The sequence below is a fragment of the Trachypithecus francoisi genome, unplaced genomic scaffold (assembly GCF_009764315.1).
Source record: "Trachypithecus francoisi isolate TF-2019V2 unplaced genomic scaffold, Tfra_2.0 Lachesis_group0, whole genome shotgun sequence".
In the NCBI taxonomy this organism is placed as follows: Eukaryota; Metazoa; Chordata; class Mammalia; order Primates; family Cercopithecidae; genus Trachypithecus; species Trachypithecus francoisi.
This window is the reverse complement of record NW_022681453.1, coordinates 25318357-25332530: the sequence shown is the minus strand read 5'-3', so window position 1 is coordinate 25332530 and position 14174 is coordinate 25318357. Positions and strand designations below refer to the sequence as shown.

Below are 14174 nucleotides of genomic sequence, written 5' to 3'. Positions count from 1 at the left end.
CACAGAAGGCTACTCCAGAACAGCCTTCTGTGGATCCGAGCTATTCTGGTGTCTGAAGAGGGTATGGTAAACCTCCCTGGGTCTGGCTGAATTCCTGAATTCCAGGCAATGAGGTTAAAAAAAAATTCTGCCCAGCATCTGGGTCTTGAGGTGGATGCTGTCGTTTGGGGAACCCAGCACCTATTCTCCCTCTCCCTGGCAATAATGTCAGTGTTCCTTTGGGCAACCACTGTTTCATACTTCCAGCCCCTGAAGTTTAGGTGAGTCTGGCTCTACTCCTTGGTTCTAGATGTAGCTACTTCCAAGCAAATCCCCAGGACTTCTGCTAGCATTACTAAGACGAGTTCTCTTCCTCCACTTAAGCCCTCCAAGGACATGTGGGCAGGGTGGTGGGGTCACAAGCCACAAGGGAAAGTGCAGGAATCCTGTGTTAGTAGTGGCTGAGCTTAGGTGAGGCCAGACAAGGAGAGGGAGGGGATTCTGGGCCCTGGAAGGAGAGTCATATAGAGGAGGCTGCCATGTTGAATGGATGGAGATGACAATTTCTAAGGTTTCCTGAGGCAAAAAGACCAAGATAAGGCTGGGGTTGGGGGGAGATCTGTGCAGCAGGAGCCAGGTAGTAAAGACAGAGTAGAAGAGAAGGCCAGTATGGATTTTTTTCTAAATGGCCTTTGCATAAAAGCCACCATAAAACAGTTTTATTTATTGATTTTATTTTTATTAATCCTCCTCTGAACACAGAACACATAATTTTACTGTTTTTTTTGTTGTTGGTGGTGGTGGTAGGTTTGTTTGTTTGTTTGTTACTTTTTAGAGACAGGGTCTTACTCTGTCACTCAGGCTTCAGTGCGGTGGCAGGATCATAGCTCACTGCTGCCTCTAACTCCTGAACTCAAGCGATCCTCTAGGATTGGCCACTGCACTCAGCCTAGAATTTTAATTAGGATAAGTCAGTAGTCTGATTTGTGTTTTTGGAAGATCACTTTGGATCCAGGGTGGAGAAATGTATCGGACACGGGGACAAAGTCAGAAGTAGAAAAAGCCCTTAGGAAGAGGAGGTGGTGTTCTTGAGGAAGGGGGTAGTGGAGAGGGACAAAGTGTGAGAGTTTAGGTGCTCAGATATAAGGCAAAGGGCTGGGAGGAGTGCGGTGAAACGCTGGATAGCTTGGGCTACTCCACTTCTCTGAGCCTCAGTTTCCTCTTCCAAACGGAAATAATATCCACTTCATGAGGGTATGTTTGACAAGTGTAGTAGCTTATAGTATTGTTTTTAGTCAGGTCTAGATTTGGATCTCAGGTCTGGCAGGTAACAGCTGTGTGATCTTATGAGAGTCAGTTAATGATAGATTGTAGCCTTTATGGAGCACTTGTTATGTTTCAACCAACAGAACTCTCCCCAGACTAGGGTACTTATTCTAGCTTCCAGGGGGGTTGGGCGGGGGCAAGAGCGGGTGGTGGTAAGGAAGTACTGTGGAGACAGTAAGGCTTTTGTCCAAAGTCCTACTAGTAAATGCGGAGCCAGGATTTCTCTATCACGTTCCCCTAACTTTTCTGCGCCTAAAACTGGGTTAACAATAATACACTTCCCTGTGTGGTTGGGAGCATACAGAAAGGGGTCTGGTACATAGCAGGTGTTTATTAAATTATTATTAAAATTATTATTATTACATTCTTTGTGTTTTCCTCAGGTTTTGCATAGAGTGAGCATCACTTGGACAAATCCTTTAGATTAAAAAAGATCTAAATGAGGGGGAAAAAACTGCAGCTGCCAGAATCTCAGTGGGGACTTGGGGCGTGACCAGAGGGGCGTGGTCTGCGGGGGCAGGGCCACGACTGGAGGGCCAGGCTGTGGGGGTGGGGCCAGCACACGAGGACTGAGGACGGGGGCGGGGCCCGGAGAAAGGGGCGGGGCCTGGGCTGGCGACGCATGCCCAGTGCGGTCCCCTTCACTGCCGCCGCAGCCGCGGCCACCGCCCACTCGGGGCTGGCCAGCGGCGGGCGGCCGGGGCGCAGAGAAGGGCCTGGCTGGGCGAGCTCACGGCCATGGCCCCGTGGCTGCAGCTCTGCTCTGTCTTCTTTACGGTCAACGCCTGCCTCAACGGCTCGCAGCTAGCTGTGGCCGCTGGCGGGTCCGGCCGCGCGCGGGGCGCCGACACCTGTGGCTGGAGGGTAAGGCGAGGGCGGCGGGTTTCTTGCCGTTGCCAACTCGCGGGGGACGCAGCGCGCACAGGTGCTCGCGGGTAGGCGAGCCCGCGCCAACCTGTCTGCTCTTCGCGGGGTCCGCGGCCGGCCCGGGTCCCACTCCTCCCGCGCATCCTCCTGGTTTCCCTCCCGGGGCGCGTGTCCTCCGGCCCTGGTCGGGATGAAAGCGGCTGCCCGACCCCGGCTTTGTGTTGCTAATGAGGTGCGGCCGCCGGCCGGGGTCCCATTCAGAGGGCGGGCGTGAGGGGCGGTGGGGCTGGGCCGGGCTCCCCATTCTTTGTTCTTGGCCCGGGACCTCCTGTGCCCCAGGGCTGCGTGTCCCGGGCTGGGATCCCCCGAGCCACCGGACCGGGTTGCGCTTTGGGGAGGGAAGGGGGTATTCTCCCGGACTTCCAGTCCACAACTCTGCCAAGGCCCGGGCGGCCGGAGAGGGGACCTGGAGCACTGGGGAGGGATGCGCCCTGCTCTCCTGGTAGCTTTGCTCCTCCTCGCCTGGGGCCGTCACCCCACTCCTACCCCTCCTCTGACTCCGGGACCTCCTGAGAAACTTCGCCTCTCAGTTCAGCCCTTCGTCTTGTGAAGGTCTCGCGGCTGATATCCTGCTTCCCTGCTTCGAGTTGCGGATATTTTTCCCCCAAAGGGCCGCGTGGGTGTCACCTGGGTGAGGTGCCTGAGATGAGACTGGAGAGGTGCCCAGACTTTCGCCTCTTGCGTTGAGCCGTCTCCCTGGAACCGAGCGCTCCTTTGACACTGTCTGGGCGATGTGCGCAGGTCATTGCCATCCCCCTCTCAGCTTCCCAGCTCCCTACCTAGGCTTCTGGCCTTTGGGCGGCCCTAGAACCCGGAGATTATGTCCGTCTGCCCCGAGTCTCCCACCGAGGCCAGGGTGGGCCCGGCGTCAGGGAACTCATGGCCTTAAGCCTTGCGGAGAAAACGCAGGCTTTGCACTCAGGCAGCAGGGACATGACCTTAGCTCTGCTCCTGAGGAGCCATGAGCCTCAATTTCTTCATATGAAAAATGGGATGAAATGAGAATTTCCTTAGTGTTGCTGGGCTGAGGGATAGGTATGCTATCCCTCAACCTCAAGCCTAAGTTGGTTTGCTTAGGCCAACGTTGACCTCTTCTGGGTGGGTCTAAACAGCCTCAGCACAGTCAAAACCTAGGACACACTCCGTTAGGCACACAGGCTGGTGCCTCCAAGCTCACTTGCCCCACAGTTCAAGAAATGTGGTGCAGAAAACCAGGTGTGAGCCAGACAGCTGGGATGTCTTCAGACTCAATAGCTAAGCTATGGAGACAGTTATGACCCCTGCTCTGCCTCCGCCCCCGCCCCCTCCCCCGCCCCCTTAGGCTCTGTCATTCCTTCCTAGATGAGTAAAGCATCACATTTTCTTACTGTGTTCCATTTTAGTAAAACATCACTGCTCTTGTTTTATTGTTTAAAAAAATTTTAGTAGCTAGCAAGTTTCCTCAAGGCTAATCTCGTGTTAACTTATGTATGGATCCTACTAGAATTTTGGATTTAGACTCCTGTTGGCTTTTGAATGACTACAGTATCATCACAGGCATTTTATTCTGAGTGTTCATGTGATGACATAGGTAAATCAGTCCGATTTGCTGTTTTGCTGCAGTTGCCAAGGTGGCTTCTTAGGCCACTGTACAAAACTCGTGAAGTTTTAATGCTGTGGGGTATGGTAGTGCTCCGACGGAGCCAGGCTGGTGATTTTCTCTACCTGTGCGAGTGTGTTCTCCTCTCCCAAACCTGCACCCTCATAGGATGGTGGCTCTGTCCCAGTCACCTCACACTCATGCCGACCTTTTCTCCATCACAACCCCTCGCTGGGGGTGACTTTTCTTAGCTGCTCCTGCCTTGGCCCCACCAATCCTTTCCTTGGGTCATCTTCTTTCCCCTCTTGGATGATCATAGAGTCCTCTGGGCCATGTTCCAGTTTCCAGGCTCATCCACGCTGATACATGGTTCCTACTTTCCTGGATTTGCTGCTTAGTACATTTCATGGACCCAGTTTCCCCACATGCTTTGCATTCCCACCCTTTCCAGCCTCACCCCCTGCCCCTCCCATCCTGCTCCTAACTCCGGATGGATGCCCTCTGTGCTTCCAAGACATGCTTTTCCCTCCTCCCAGGATACCTTTTCCTCCCTTGAGAATTCCTTGCCTAGCTTAAGACTCAGTTCAGGTGGTGCCCCCTCAGGGAAGCCCTCCTGAATGCCATGCCCCTTGCTTTGCCTTCTCATGCAGGTCCTTGCACTTTGGTCTCACCAGACCACTTTGTCAGTATTTGTTCACTTCTATGTCTTCAGACTAGTTTCTTTAGCCAGGCACTGAACCTCATCTTGGTGGCCTCAAAGCCCTGTAAATATTGGCTGAACCAAATTAGACCCTGCTGCCTTCCTCCTAAATCCTGTATTTCTTGATGGATTTTAAGAAGTAGAGGCAAAGATCAGGGCATCAAAGTCCATTGTCTTTGCAGCAGGCCTTTGCACATGCTGTTCCTGCCTGTGTTCCTTCACTTTACACCTCCGTAGCTTCCCTTCTCAGCCCTAGCATCACTTCTGCAAAAAATTGTCCCTGTCCACATCTCCCTAGGTCATGTATTCTAGAAGTTGCTCTGTCAGCGAGTCAGCTAGAAATTACTGGTACACAGTGACTAGAGTATTTGGTTCATGTTTGGGTCCCCTACCAAATAATAGGTACTTAGTCCGTAGATGTTGGCCTCAGCTCTAAGGTTGCTTGCAGTGGGGCTATAGGAACATAAAAGAATAAGGGTCGACTATATGTGATGCAAATCAGAGGAGGCTTCCTGCGGGCCTGGGCAATATTCAGAACCTGAGAGGGGGCAGCAGGGTGCAGCACCAAGTCCTGAGAGACCGAATTTGGGTGCTGGAGCAGAGCTGAGCAAATGACCCTGTTGATCTCCAGGGAACATTTGTTTCAGGAACCCTTGCCCTTGCAGGAATGTGTATTTTTGCAGGACTTGCAAGGTGACTGCAGCCAGCCAACCCTCTGCAGCCCTGCTAATAGACCCTTCGGGCTGCTCCCAGAGGAGCCAGGGGCTGGCCTGGTTTAAGTGGTCAGGTTTCACAACCTCCCCATTATTAGTGGAGCAATTAAGAGGCTGATACCATCTTGAACACAGGTCAGTGTTTTAGAAATGAGTTGTGGGCATACTTCCTCAACTACTTAAAAAAAAAAAAATTCTGTTAGGGTCCTTGCCAGGTAAGGTTGCTGTTTGAGTAATAAATACTGTGTTCGCAAAGAAGTAATGATTTGTAAAACCTCCAGAGGGACCGCCATCCTCATTTACACTGGCTCTTGCTTCTAGAGAGTGGAATGGTTTTGTGTGCAACTAGAAGCAAGTTTGGTTCGTAACTTTAATTGTGTCAGTCACTTGTACTGAAGTTCTCCCTCCTCTTGTCTTGCTGGTCTAGAAGGCTTTTTATGGAACAAGGAGTTAGGAATCTACTCCCACAGGTTTTTATTTAATGGCTTTTCCTGCAGTGGGGGAGGAGGGAACATTTCTTGCCTCCTTACCTAAATGGGGTACACCTTCTCTGGTCTATTATCCCTGGAACACAATTCCTACTCCCCCTGCAAAAAAACACTACTCCTTCAGGAATTCGGGAAGCCAGGATGCTGGCATCATCTTTACAATGAAATGCAAGTTTCCCATTTAAGGCAAATACTTCATTGCAAAAGGTAGGAAGGAATAGGGTGGTACTTGGAAAAGAGAAGCTCCAGCTGGTTAAAATTTAGGTTCCTGATAAAAGTCCAATCCAAGAATTATCCTTGGCTGTGGGCCCAGGCATGTTTATTTGATTCTGAATTGGATGCATTTTCATTCACTTGCAGCTCATGGCTCCCAAGCCCACATCTGGTCTGCCTATCCTATGGCCATGTCATCCATGTTATAGATGCTCTTGTGTCTGTTACAGAATTCTTGGTTAAAAAATTACTCAGCCCTGGCTGATACATTTTTTAGAGAGACATTTTTATAAGCAGTGCAAAGCTTTCTTCCAGCCTGTTTGCCTAGTTAATTGGAAACTCTTCTGGCCCATGTCCATCTTTCTTGAGCAGCCCTCCCTTCTCTCCCCACCCCCACCCATCCACCCAACCCCAAGCCCCTGCAGTGCCTGGGATATTGTGCTAGTTATTAACTTGGGCATATAGCTCGGTGACCAGGAGACCAGCAGTTACTTTTTCTCCAAGTGACACCCAGGGCCTTCCAGTATCAGAATTGCCTCAGGAGCTTGTTAAAATGCAGATTGAAAGCTAATGGGATCAGAGTGAGAGTGAGGTGGAGCCCAGGAATTGGCATTTTAACAAGTTCTTCTGAGGATACTCGTGCTGTAACCAGGATGAGACCTATTTTTTTTAGAGGACAGGGGTTCCACAATCCAGAGAAGGGGAGAAGATACATTCTGAACATTTAAAATCAGAGTTTGGCTTTAAATTATGTCACTGGCCTTAGAGAGGAGTGTGAAGACTTTCTCAGAGCCCCGACCAACAAAAGGGGTCAGGCTGGATGGGGAGTGTGAGTACTGGGGGAGCGGGGGGGCTAGTTTGGGTGGGTGCCTCTGGCCTGGGACTGATGAGGAGGCCTGGAGTGAAGAGGACTTGACACTTCCCCTGGGTTCCTCCCTAGAACAGCTGGGTTTGTCTGAAAACAGTCTCAGGAAGGAGTAGTACAGGATCCAAATCAGATTCTCGGCAGTTCAAATCTTACAACTTCCCAACAAAGGAAAGAACTGCTAATGCTTTTAAGTATTTTTCATGCTTCATTTGGCCTAAAACATGTTTTTTTTTTCTTTTTCTTTTTTTTAAAAGCTTACAAGGCTTTTTCCTCCTGTGTCCCTGAACTTTTTATATACTGTGCCCCAGCAGATGTCTGCTCCTGCTGGAGCTACCCCATCAACAATTTCACCGTCCTCCTTCATTCCCCACTGCCTCTTTATTTATTTATTTATGTATTTATTTTGAGATGGACTTTCGTTCTGGTGTCCAGGCCAGAGTGCAGTGGCACGATCTCAGCTCACTGCAATCTCTGCCTCCCGGGTTCAAGCGATTCTCCTGCCTCAGCCTCCCGAGTAGTTGGGATTACAGGCGAGTAGTTGGGATTACAGGCGAGTAGTTGGGATTACAGGTGTCTACCACCACACGCAGCTAATTTTTGTACTTTTAGTAGAGACGGGGTTTCACCATGTTGGCCGGGCTGGTCTTGAACTCCTGATCTCAGATGATCTGTCCACCTTGGCCTCCCAAAATGCTGGGATTACAGGCGTGAGCCACCGTGCCTGGTCCCCCACTGCCTCTTCAGCCTGCTTCTGATGGATGGGTTTTTAGGCTTCTAGAAGCTTGAGCCTCCACCCTTGATTTGTAAGAATGTGGGGTGAGGAGGGGGCTCAGGTATCCCCAGGAGCTTGACAGGTTGAGAGGTGCAGTGGCCTTAGAGCAGACCTCTCTCTTGCCACCCTGCCCTGGTCACCAGACCTTTTCCATTTCCCATCTGCCCCCAGATTTGGAGAGCTCCTGCCCTTAGTCAGCCGGGGGGCTGTCTGAGCTGGAGCTACAAGCCCCATCTCCAGCCAGCCAGACTTGCCCAGCCAGTGGGAGGCATTGTCCTCCTGGGCAGTGTTTGTCTTGGCTGCTTGGATGTTCTGAATGGGCCTGACACACGATTAGGTGACTGATGGCCTCCGAAACACGCTGTCTCCTCCGGGGCCCACAGCCTTTGAAGCTCTTCCCGGTGGGAAGTAAAGAGACTATTTGCTCTATTAAAATGCCTTGGTATTTCCTCTGTTTAACCACAGGCCACTTCCCCTCTGCCACTCTAAACCCGGCAGGGCCACCGGCTGATTGAAAAGACACAAGCCCTCAAGTGATCACATCCTATTGAAACAGATAGTCTTACTGCAGATTAAAGCTAGGGCCAGTCTTGAAGAAACAAATCCAACGGGGAATCTTTGAGATGGCTCCTTATCTTGCTCAGAATGTAGTCTGTTGAACAAAATTCACACTTGAAGTCCTGAATGCATAAATGTAAATGTGTCTTTTTTTTTTTTTTAAAGGAGAGATATCGACATTGTCAATTAAGTCAGTGTGTGTTTTATCTATATATGGCAGGTTAAAGCAATCCAATCAAGAATTTCTCATTGTGTGAGTTGGAAACCCTTTGGTGTCTGGGAAGGGCATGATGTCCGTTCATAGCAAACCACACCCTGCTACTTTCTCTATTTGCAGATTCTATCTGTTCAGTCATATGCTGAGAAGTCCAAGTAAGAAAGAAGTCTGTAGCTTAAATAATACCAAGAATATCTCTGGGGAGATTCCTTCATCCTTTCCCAAACAATATATTAAAAGAAGGCTTTTAATTAATAACACCAGGCAGGAAACTAAAAATTGAACAATTTTAAAAATTACCTACATAACAAAAACTCCATTTGTACCCTATTTTTGTGAAGTGGCCTAAAAAAGGAATAGCTATTTCTACTAGAGACTGTTAACATTGATGTTTGCAACTCCATTGTTCAAGTATCCATGATAAAAATGGATTCCCTTTTCTTTGGTTCCTTGTTTGGAAATGTTGGGGGAAGGTGGATGTAGCTAATTAAGGCTACAACATTTAAAGGGGGGATTTAATAGGTACCAGCTGTCCTCAACAAATCACTGGGTGGACGACAAAATAAAGATGTGATGTGAACACACAGGTAATTCTCTTCTAAAACGGAAATGGGCTCATAAATTTTCTGATTTAATAGTGTAAATGAAAACTACCTCTACTGTGCTTATTTAAGAAGCATTTGTTTTATGGTAAAAGTAATGCTAAAATGTCTTATTTGCATATGGCTGGCACCTTAAGACTTGAAAGGGCAGTAGATGGCAAGTATTATTGGAAGCTTAGTAAATTGTAATTTTATTGTACCTTTCTTCATTACAAACCTGATCTAATAGACATTAATCATGAGGCTTTTCATTACAACTACTGCATGGTAGGGAAGCATGCTTGAACGTACCAGAAAAGCCATATAAAATTCAAGTATCAACTTTGAAAAGGGAATGGAAATTGGTAGCGTTAATTAAAATGTTTGGATGGATATTTACATTTCACACATTAAATGAATACTTCATATGAATCCTTTTGAAATCATGAGGGATTAGGCCTTAAATACAACTTTTTTTCAGATGTAAAAAGTACTTTATTGCCTTCAAAACTAGGAGTTTTTCTGAGTGTTCTCTTTGGTCAGTTTTGTAGATCTTTTCCCCCCATTGAATAGTAACCCTTTAAAAAATCCTGGCAGTGTCCCCAGACTTCTGTGCTGCAATGGACTGTTTTACTCGAGAGTGGGAGGGTTAATGGGATGAAGGGAGGGCTTCCTTGGAATGAAGAGGTGTGTTTTCGTGAGATAGGCCATATGGTTTAGAAATCCTTTCCCTGTGATTTTATTCTGTCCGGGTGATTTCTGGTTTCTTCTCTCCCAAAACGGCCCCCTTTTATCTGAGGAAAATGTAGTGCAGTACAGACCAAATGTAGCAGCAGTCCGCCGCCTGAGCATGGTCCCTGTTGAGTGATGGTTTATGGCCCCTTCCTCTGGAGTGTGCACATTTGCTCTGGGTGGAGCACAGGCACTCACACAGTTAGGATTTATTGTAACTGCTCAGCATCTGAAGCTCAAAAAGACTTATTTGGAGTGAGGAGGCAGGAGACACTTTTTTGAGCAGCCACTCTGTGTTAAGTTGTGGGACCAGTCCCCCATCCACAGTGGCTGCCTGTCTGGGCCAGGAGAAAGACAAAGGAGTAGGGGCCTGGATAACAGGGAAATTCAGGAAGGATTCTGGGGCCACAGTACCAAGCTCTCCCCATCCTCTCTCCACACTTCCCTGCTCATTCCAGAGAAACATGAACGGGCTTCTGCTGCTCCTCAGCCTAGAACTGCCTCTGTGAAAAGCAGTTTGTTGACATTCAACTGCCTGAGGCCCTGCTTGAGGCCATCTTAGAACTCTGGCTTTTTAGCCCATGTCTAAGTTGGTTCCCAGTAACTCTGGCTTCTTGCTCTGCCTCAGTTTCCCCTGCTTTGGAGGAAGCCCCCTTTTCTCTGTGAGGCTTCTCCCTGGCTTTTCCTTGTGCCACAAAGCCTGGCCGACCCCATCATCCCTCCGGATTTCGTGAGAACGTGACCAAACATTGCAGTGATGCATTGAGGAACAAACAAATTTGATGTGTCTATAAAGAAGAAATTGAATTTCAGTGGTTTGTGGGAGGCTTAGATGAAGAAGACAGGTCTTACCAAAGGGACTTTGAGCAGGGCCTGACCAGTGAGTGGACCCGGGCGCTGGGGTAACAGTTTGGGCAGAAAGTAAGATTTGGGCAAAGCTGGAGAAGGGGGCTCATTGGTGGGGGGATGCTAAGGTTGAAGATGTAGGTAATAGATAACAGGGCACCTTGAAGTCTGCCTGTGTGTGTTCTGTCAGGAGTGGTGAGGCTTGGAAGATTTCTCCAACAGGTGAACAGTTTGATAAGAGGGACACTCAGTGGCCATTCATTGAGTGAATATTGGTGCGTTCTGCGTGTTAGGTCTGATTTCTAGAGCTTAGATTTTATTTTATTTCCAGAGACAGGGTCTCTGTCGCCCAGGCTGGAGTGCAGCAGTGGCGTGATCATAGCTTATTGCAGTCTTGAACTCCTGGGCTTAGGCAATTGTCCTACCTCAGCTTCCTGAGTAGCTAGGACTACACGCACGTGCCACCAAGCCTGGCTAATTTTTTACACTTTTTGTAGCGATGGGGTTTTATTATGTTGCCCAGGCTGGTCTTGAATTCCTGGCCTCAAGCAATCTGCCCACCTGGGTTTACAGGCATGAGCCACCATGCCTGGCCAGAGCTTAGATTTTAGTAGGGGAGACAAACAGGATAATGAAATATCAGACCTGACCATGCTGTTTACAATAGCAACTTGCTGCTCACTCTGTCCTCTTTTCTTCACTTTTTCTTTGCAGAAGTTTTCACCATGGGACATACATAGTATTTTCTTTGTCCATCCTTTTTCCCCATTGCAGTGTCAGCTCCATGTGGGTGGGGCCTTTACCTATTTTGTTCCCTTCTGCATCACGAGAACAGTGCCTGGCACATAGCAGGTTCTCCATACATGTTTCTTGAATGACTAAGCACTCTATGGGAAATTAAAATGAGGCAATAAGAGCAATGGGTTTTTGCAAGTAGACACTCTCCAATGGCCTCTCTGAGAAGGTGACATGTCAGTCAAGCAACTATAATAAAAGTTCCTCTGGGCAGGGAGTGGTGGCTCACGCCTGTAATCCCAGCATTTGGGGAGGCCAAGGCAGGCGGATGACCTGAGGTCAGGAGTTCGAGACCAGCCTGGCCAACATGGTGAAACCCCGTCTCTATTAAAAACACATAAATTAGCTGGGTATGGTGATGTGCACCTGTAGTCCTAGCTACTCAGGAGACTGAGGCTGGAGAATCACTTGAACCCAGGAGGTGGAGGTTGCAGTGAGCCGAGATGGTGCCATTGTACTCCAGCCTGGGCAACACAGCAAGACTCCATCTAAAAAAAAAAAAAAAATTCCTCCGAAATCGTTTTCTTAACATTGGCTAATCATGTGGCAGCTAGTGCTGAGAGTAGCATAAAAAATATGCTTAATTTATTCATTCACACCACAGTTATTGGCACTCCTGCCAAGGGCCACATACTGGTTAGAGGCTGGGCTTCAAGCCAGGTTCCCATTCATGACAGGGAGAGTGTGGGCTGGTGTTGTGTGGGAGCCACACCTGGCTGTGTCTGTTGCTTGAGGGGGTTGCTTGGACTGTCCACTTTACCCTGCACTGTGGATGAGAAAAATGTGAAAAGTTACTGCTAAGCCCCGACTAAGCATCCTGATTTTGGACTTTCTGAAACGATGTGAACGGAACAAATCTCACTCTCTGGCAGCAGCCCTCAGTTTGTATGAAACTTTGTCTTTTTCACAGGGGTGCAGGTCTCGTTTTTTGTTTGCTTCTTTCCCCTCTGGTGGTGAATGCATTTCATTTTCTGAAGCCACTTGAAGGTCTGTCCATAATCAGAGGTGCTCTTTGCCTTCTTTCCGGGGCTGCGGATTTGCTGGCCAGCTGTGGAAATGAGTTTTTGCCCGGCTTTGATTTTCATGCCTTGCCTCCCTGTGGGAGGAACTAGATATTTCTGATCTTACCTCTGCTCATATTCAGATCCAGCCAAGCAATCAGTGACTTCCCGGGCTTTTTTGTGGGAGACTGTGGGAAAAGTCCTGGTTGGCTGGCTATGAATTAATGAAATCCTTAGAAGGCTTCACTAAAGATAGCTCCTGTGGCTTACAAAAAAAATGGCATTGCCTTTTTAATTTGAGAAGGAGGTCATGGAGTTTTACCAAAATTAAGCAGAAAAAATGTAACATCTGGTTGTGCTGGTGGAAGACTGCTTCAGGGCCTCTGGAGCTATGAGTTCCCAGTGCTGGCATGCCCAAGGTGACTGTCACTGGCCTCTATAGTGCTGCTGTGGATAGGCCGCCTCTCATTGTTCTCCTCCCTTGGTTTTGAAGTCATTGAGAGACAAATTCTACCTCCCACATCTTTTCACTTGAGCACATTTCCCATCTACTGAGCTTGCTTCTTTTACTTAAAGAGTCATACATTTAAAAAAGTACAGAGTTTCGAGTTGGTCAAGACTAGTGTAATCATTGCTTTTCTCTCATTAAAAAAGGATGGGAGTGGATAATGGGGGAGAATTTGGGCAGCAGACCAGGGAACTTTTAAAGAGTACTAAAAAGTGTTTAAATTAGTAGGAATTCTGATAAGAGGAGAATGGTAAATTGCTGGAGAAGAGTTTTAGGGAAAGGCATACAGGAGATTTTAAATGGATCTATGACGTGTGTGTGTGTGTGTATATATATATATATAAATACATTTTTTTTTTTTTTGAGACAAGGTCTCATTCTGTCACCCAGGCTGGAGTGCAGTCATGCAATTATAGCTCACTGCAGCCTTGAACTCCTGGGCTCCAGCAATCATCCAGGCCCAGTCTCCTGAGTAGCTGGGACCACAGGCGTGTGCTGCCAAGCTTGGCTATTTTTTTTGTGTTAAGACGGAGTCTCACTGTGTTGCTCAGGCTAATCTCGAGCTCCTGGCCTCAAGCCGTCCTCCTGCCTTGGCCTCCCAAAGTGCTGGGATTACAAACATGAGCCACCATGCCCTGCCTAGGGCATACATTTTCTGAAACGATACAGGAAGATGAAGTTGTTGCCATCCCAACCCCCCAAGCAGGCAGCTAGTCACCTGTACAAAATAAAGGTATAGATAATGTATAAAATGTGTATATAAATGTATATAGTGTGTAAAATGTATATATGTGATGTATAAAATACAGTCAACCTGTATATTAGAGTCCCTTAAAGCCCCATGTGGGGATTCCCCATTATTGTGCTCTTTCTCCCATCCTTTGTATTCTGAAAATTTTCAAACCTGTAGAAGAATTGAAATAACAGTAAAATGAACACCCATTTCCCCTTTGTCTAGAGTTACCAGTTCGTAACGTTTTGCTACACTTACCTCACTTGTCCTTTTAATGTCATTCATAATTTCTTTTTGCATCACATTCTAGGGGGCAGACAAGGGTCACTCATTGCTTTTTGATGTCCTGTCTCTTTAGCCTCCTTTAATACAGAACAGTTCCTCTGCCTATTTTTTGGTCCTTTATAGCCTACACATTCTGAAGAGTCAAGGCCACTTGTGTACACAATTTGGATTTTTTATTGTTTCCTTATGAATAGGGTCAAATATTTTGACAAGACCCCTCTAAAGGTGATATTGTGACTTTGTTGGATTTTAGGTATCAACTGGTAACAAATGTGGATGCAGTTTTAGCAATAAGAAAAATTTGTTTTTTCTGTGTGCAATTGTTGTATTTAGAGATCTATGCTAATGATAGT

The 14174-nt window shown here is 47.6% G+C and overlaps 1 protein-coding gene across 1 annotated transcript in view; it reads left to right on the top strand.

Annotated features, from left to right (window-relative positions):
• The first annotated feature begins 1939 nt into the window (after window positions 1–1939).
• The window catches only part of IL17RD (interleukin 17 receptor D), a 76186-nt gene continuing 63951 nt past the window's right edge, over window positions 1940–14174 (top strand). Inside the window, exon 1 of the mRNA XM_033210195.1 lies at window positions 1940–2169. Coding sequence (XP_033066086.1) covers window positions 2044–2169 — 126 coding nt within the window. The 5' untranslated portion in view covers window positions 1940–2043. The remainder of the gene's footprint in view (window positions 2170–14174) is intronic.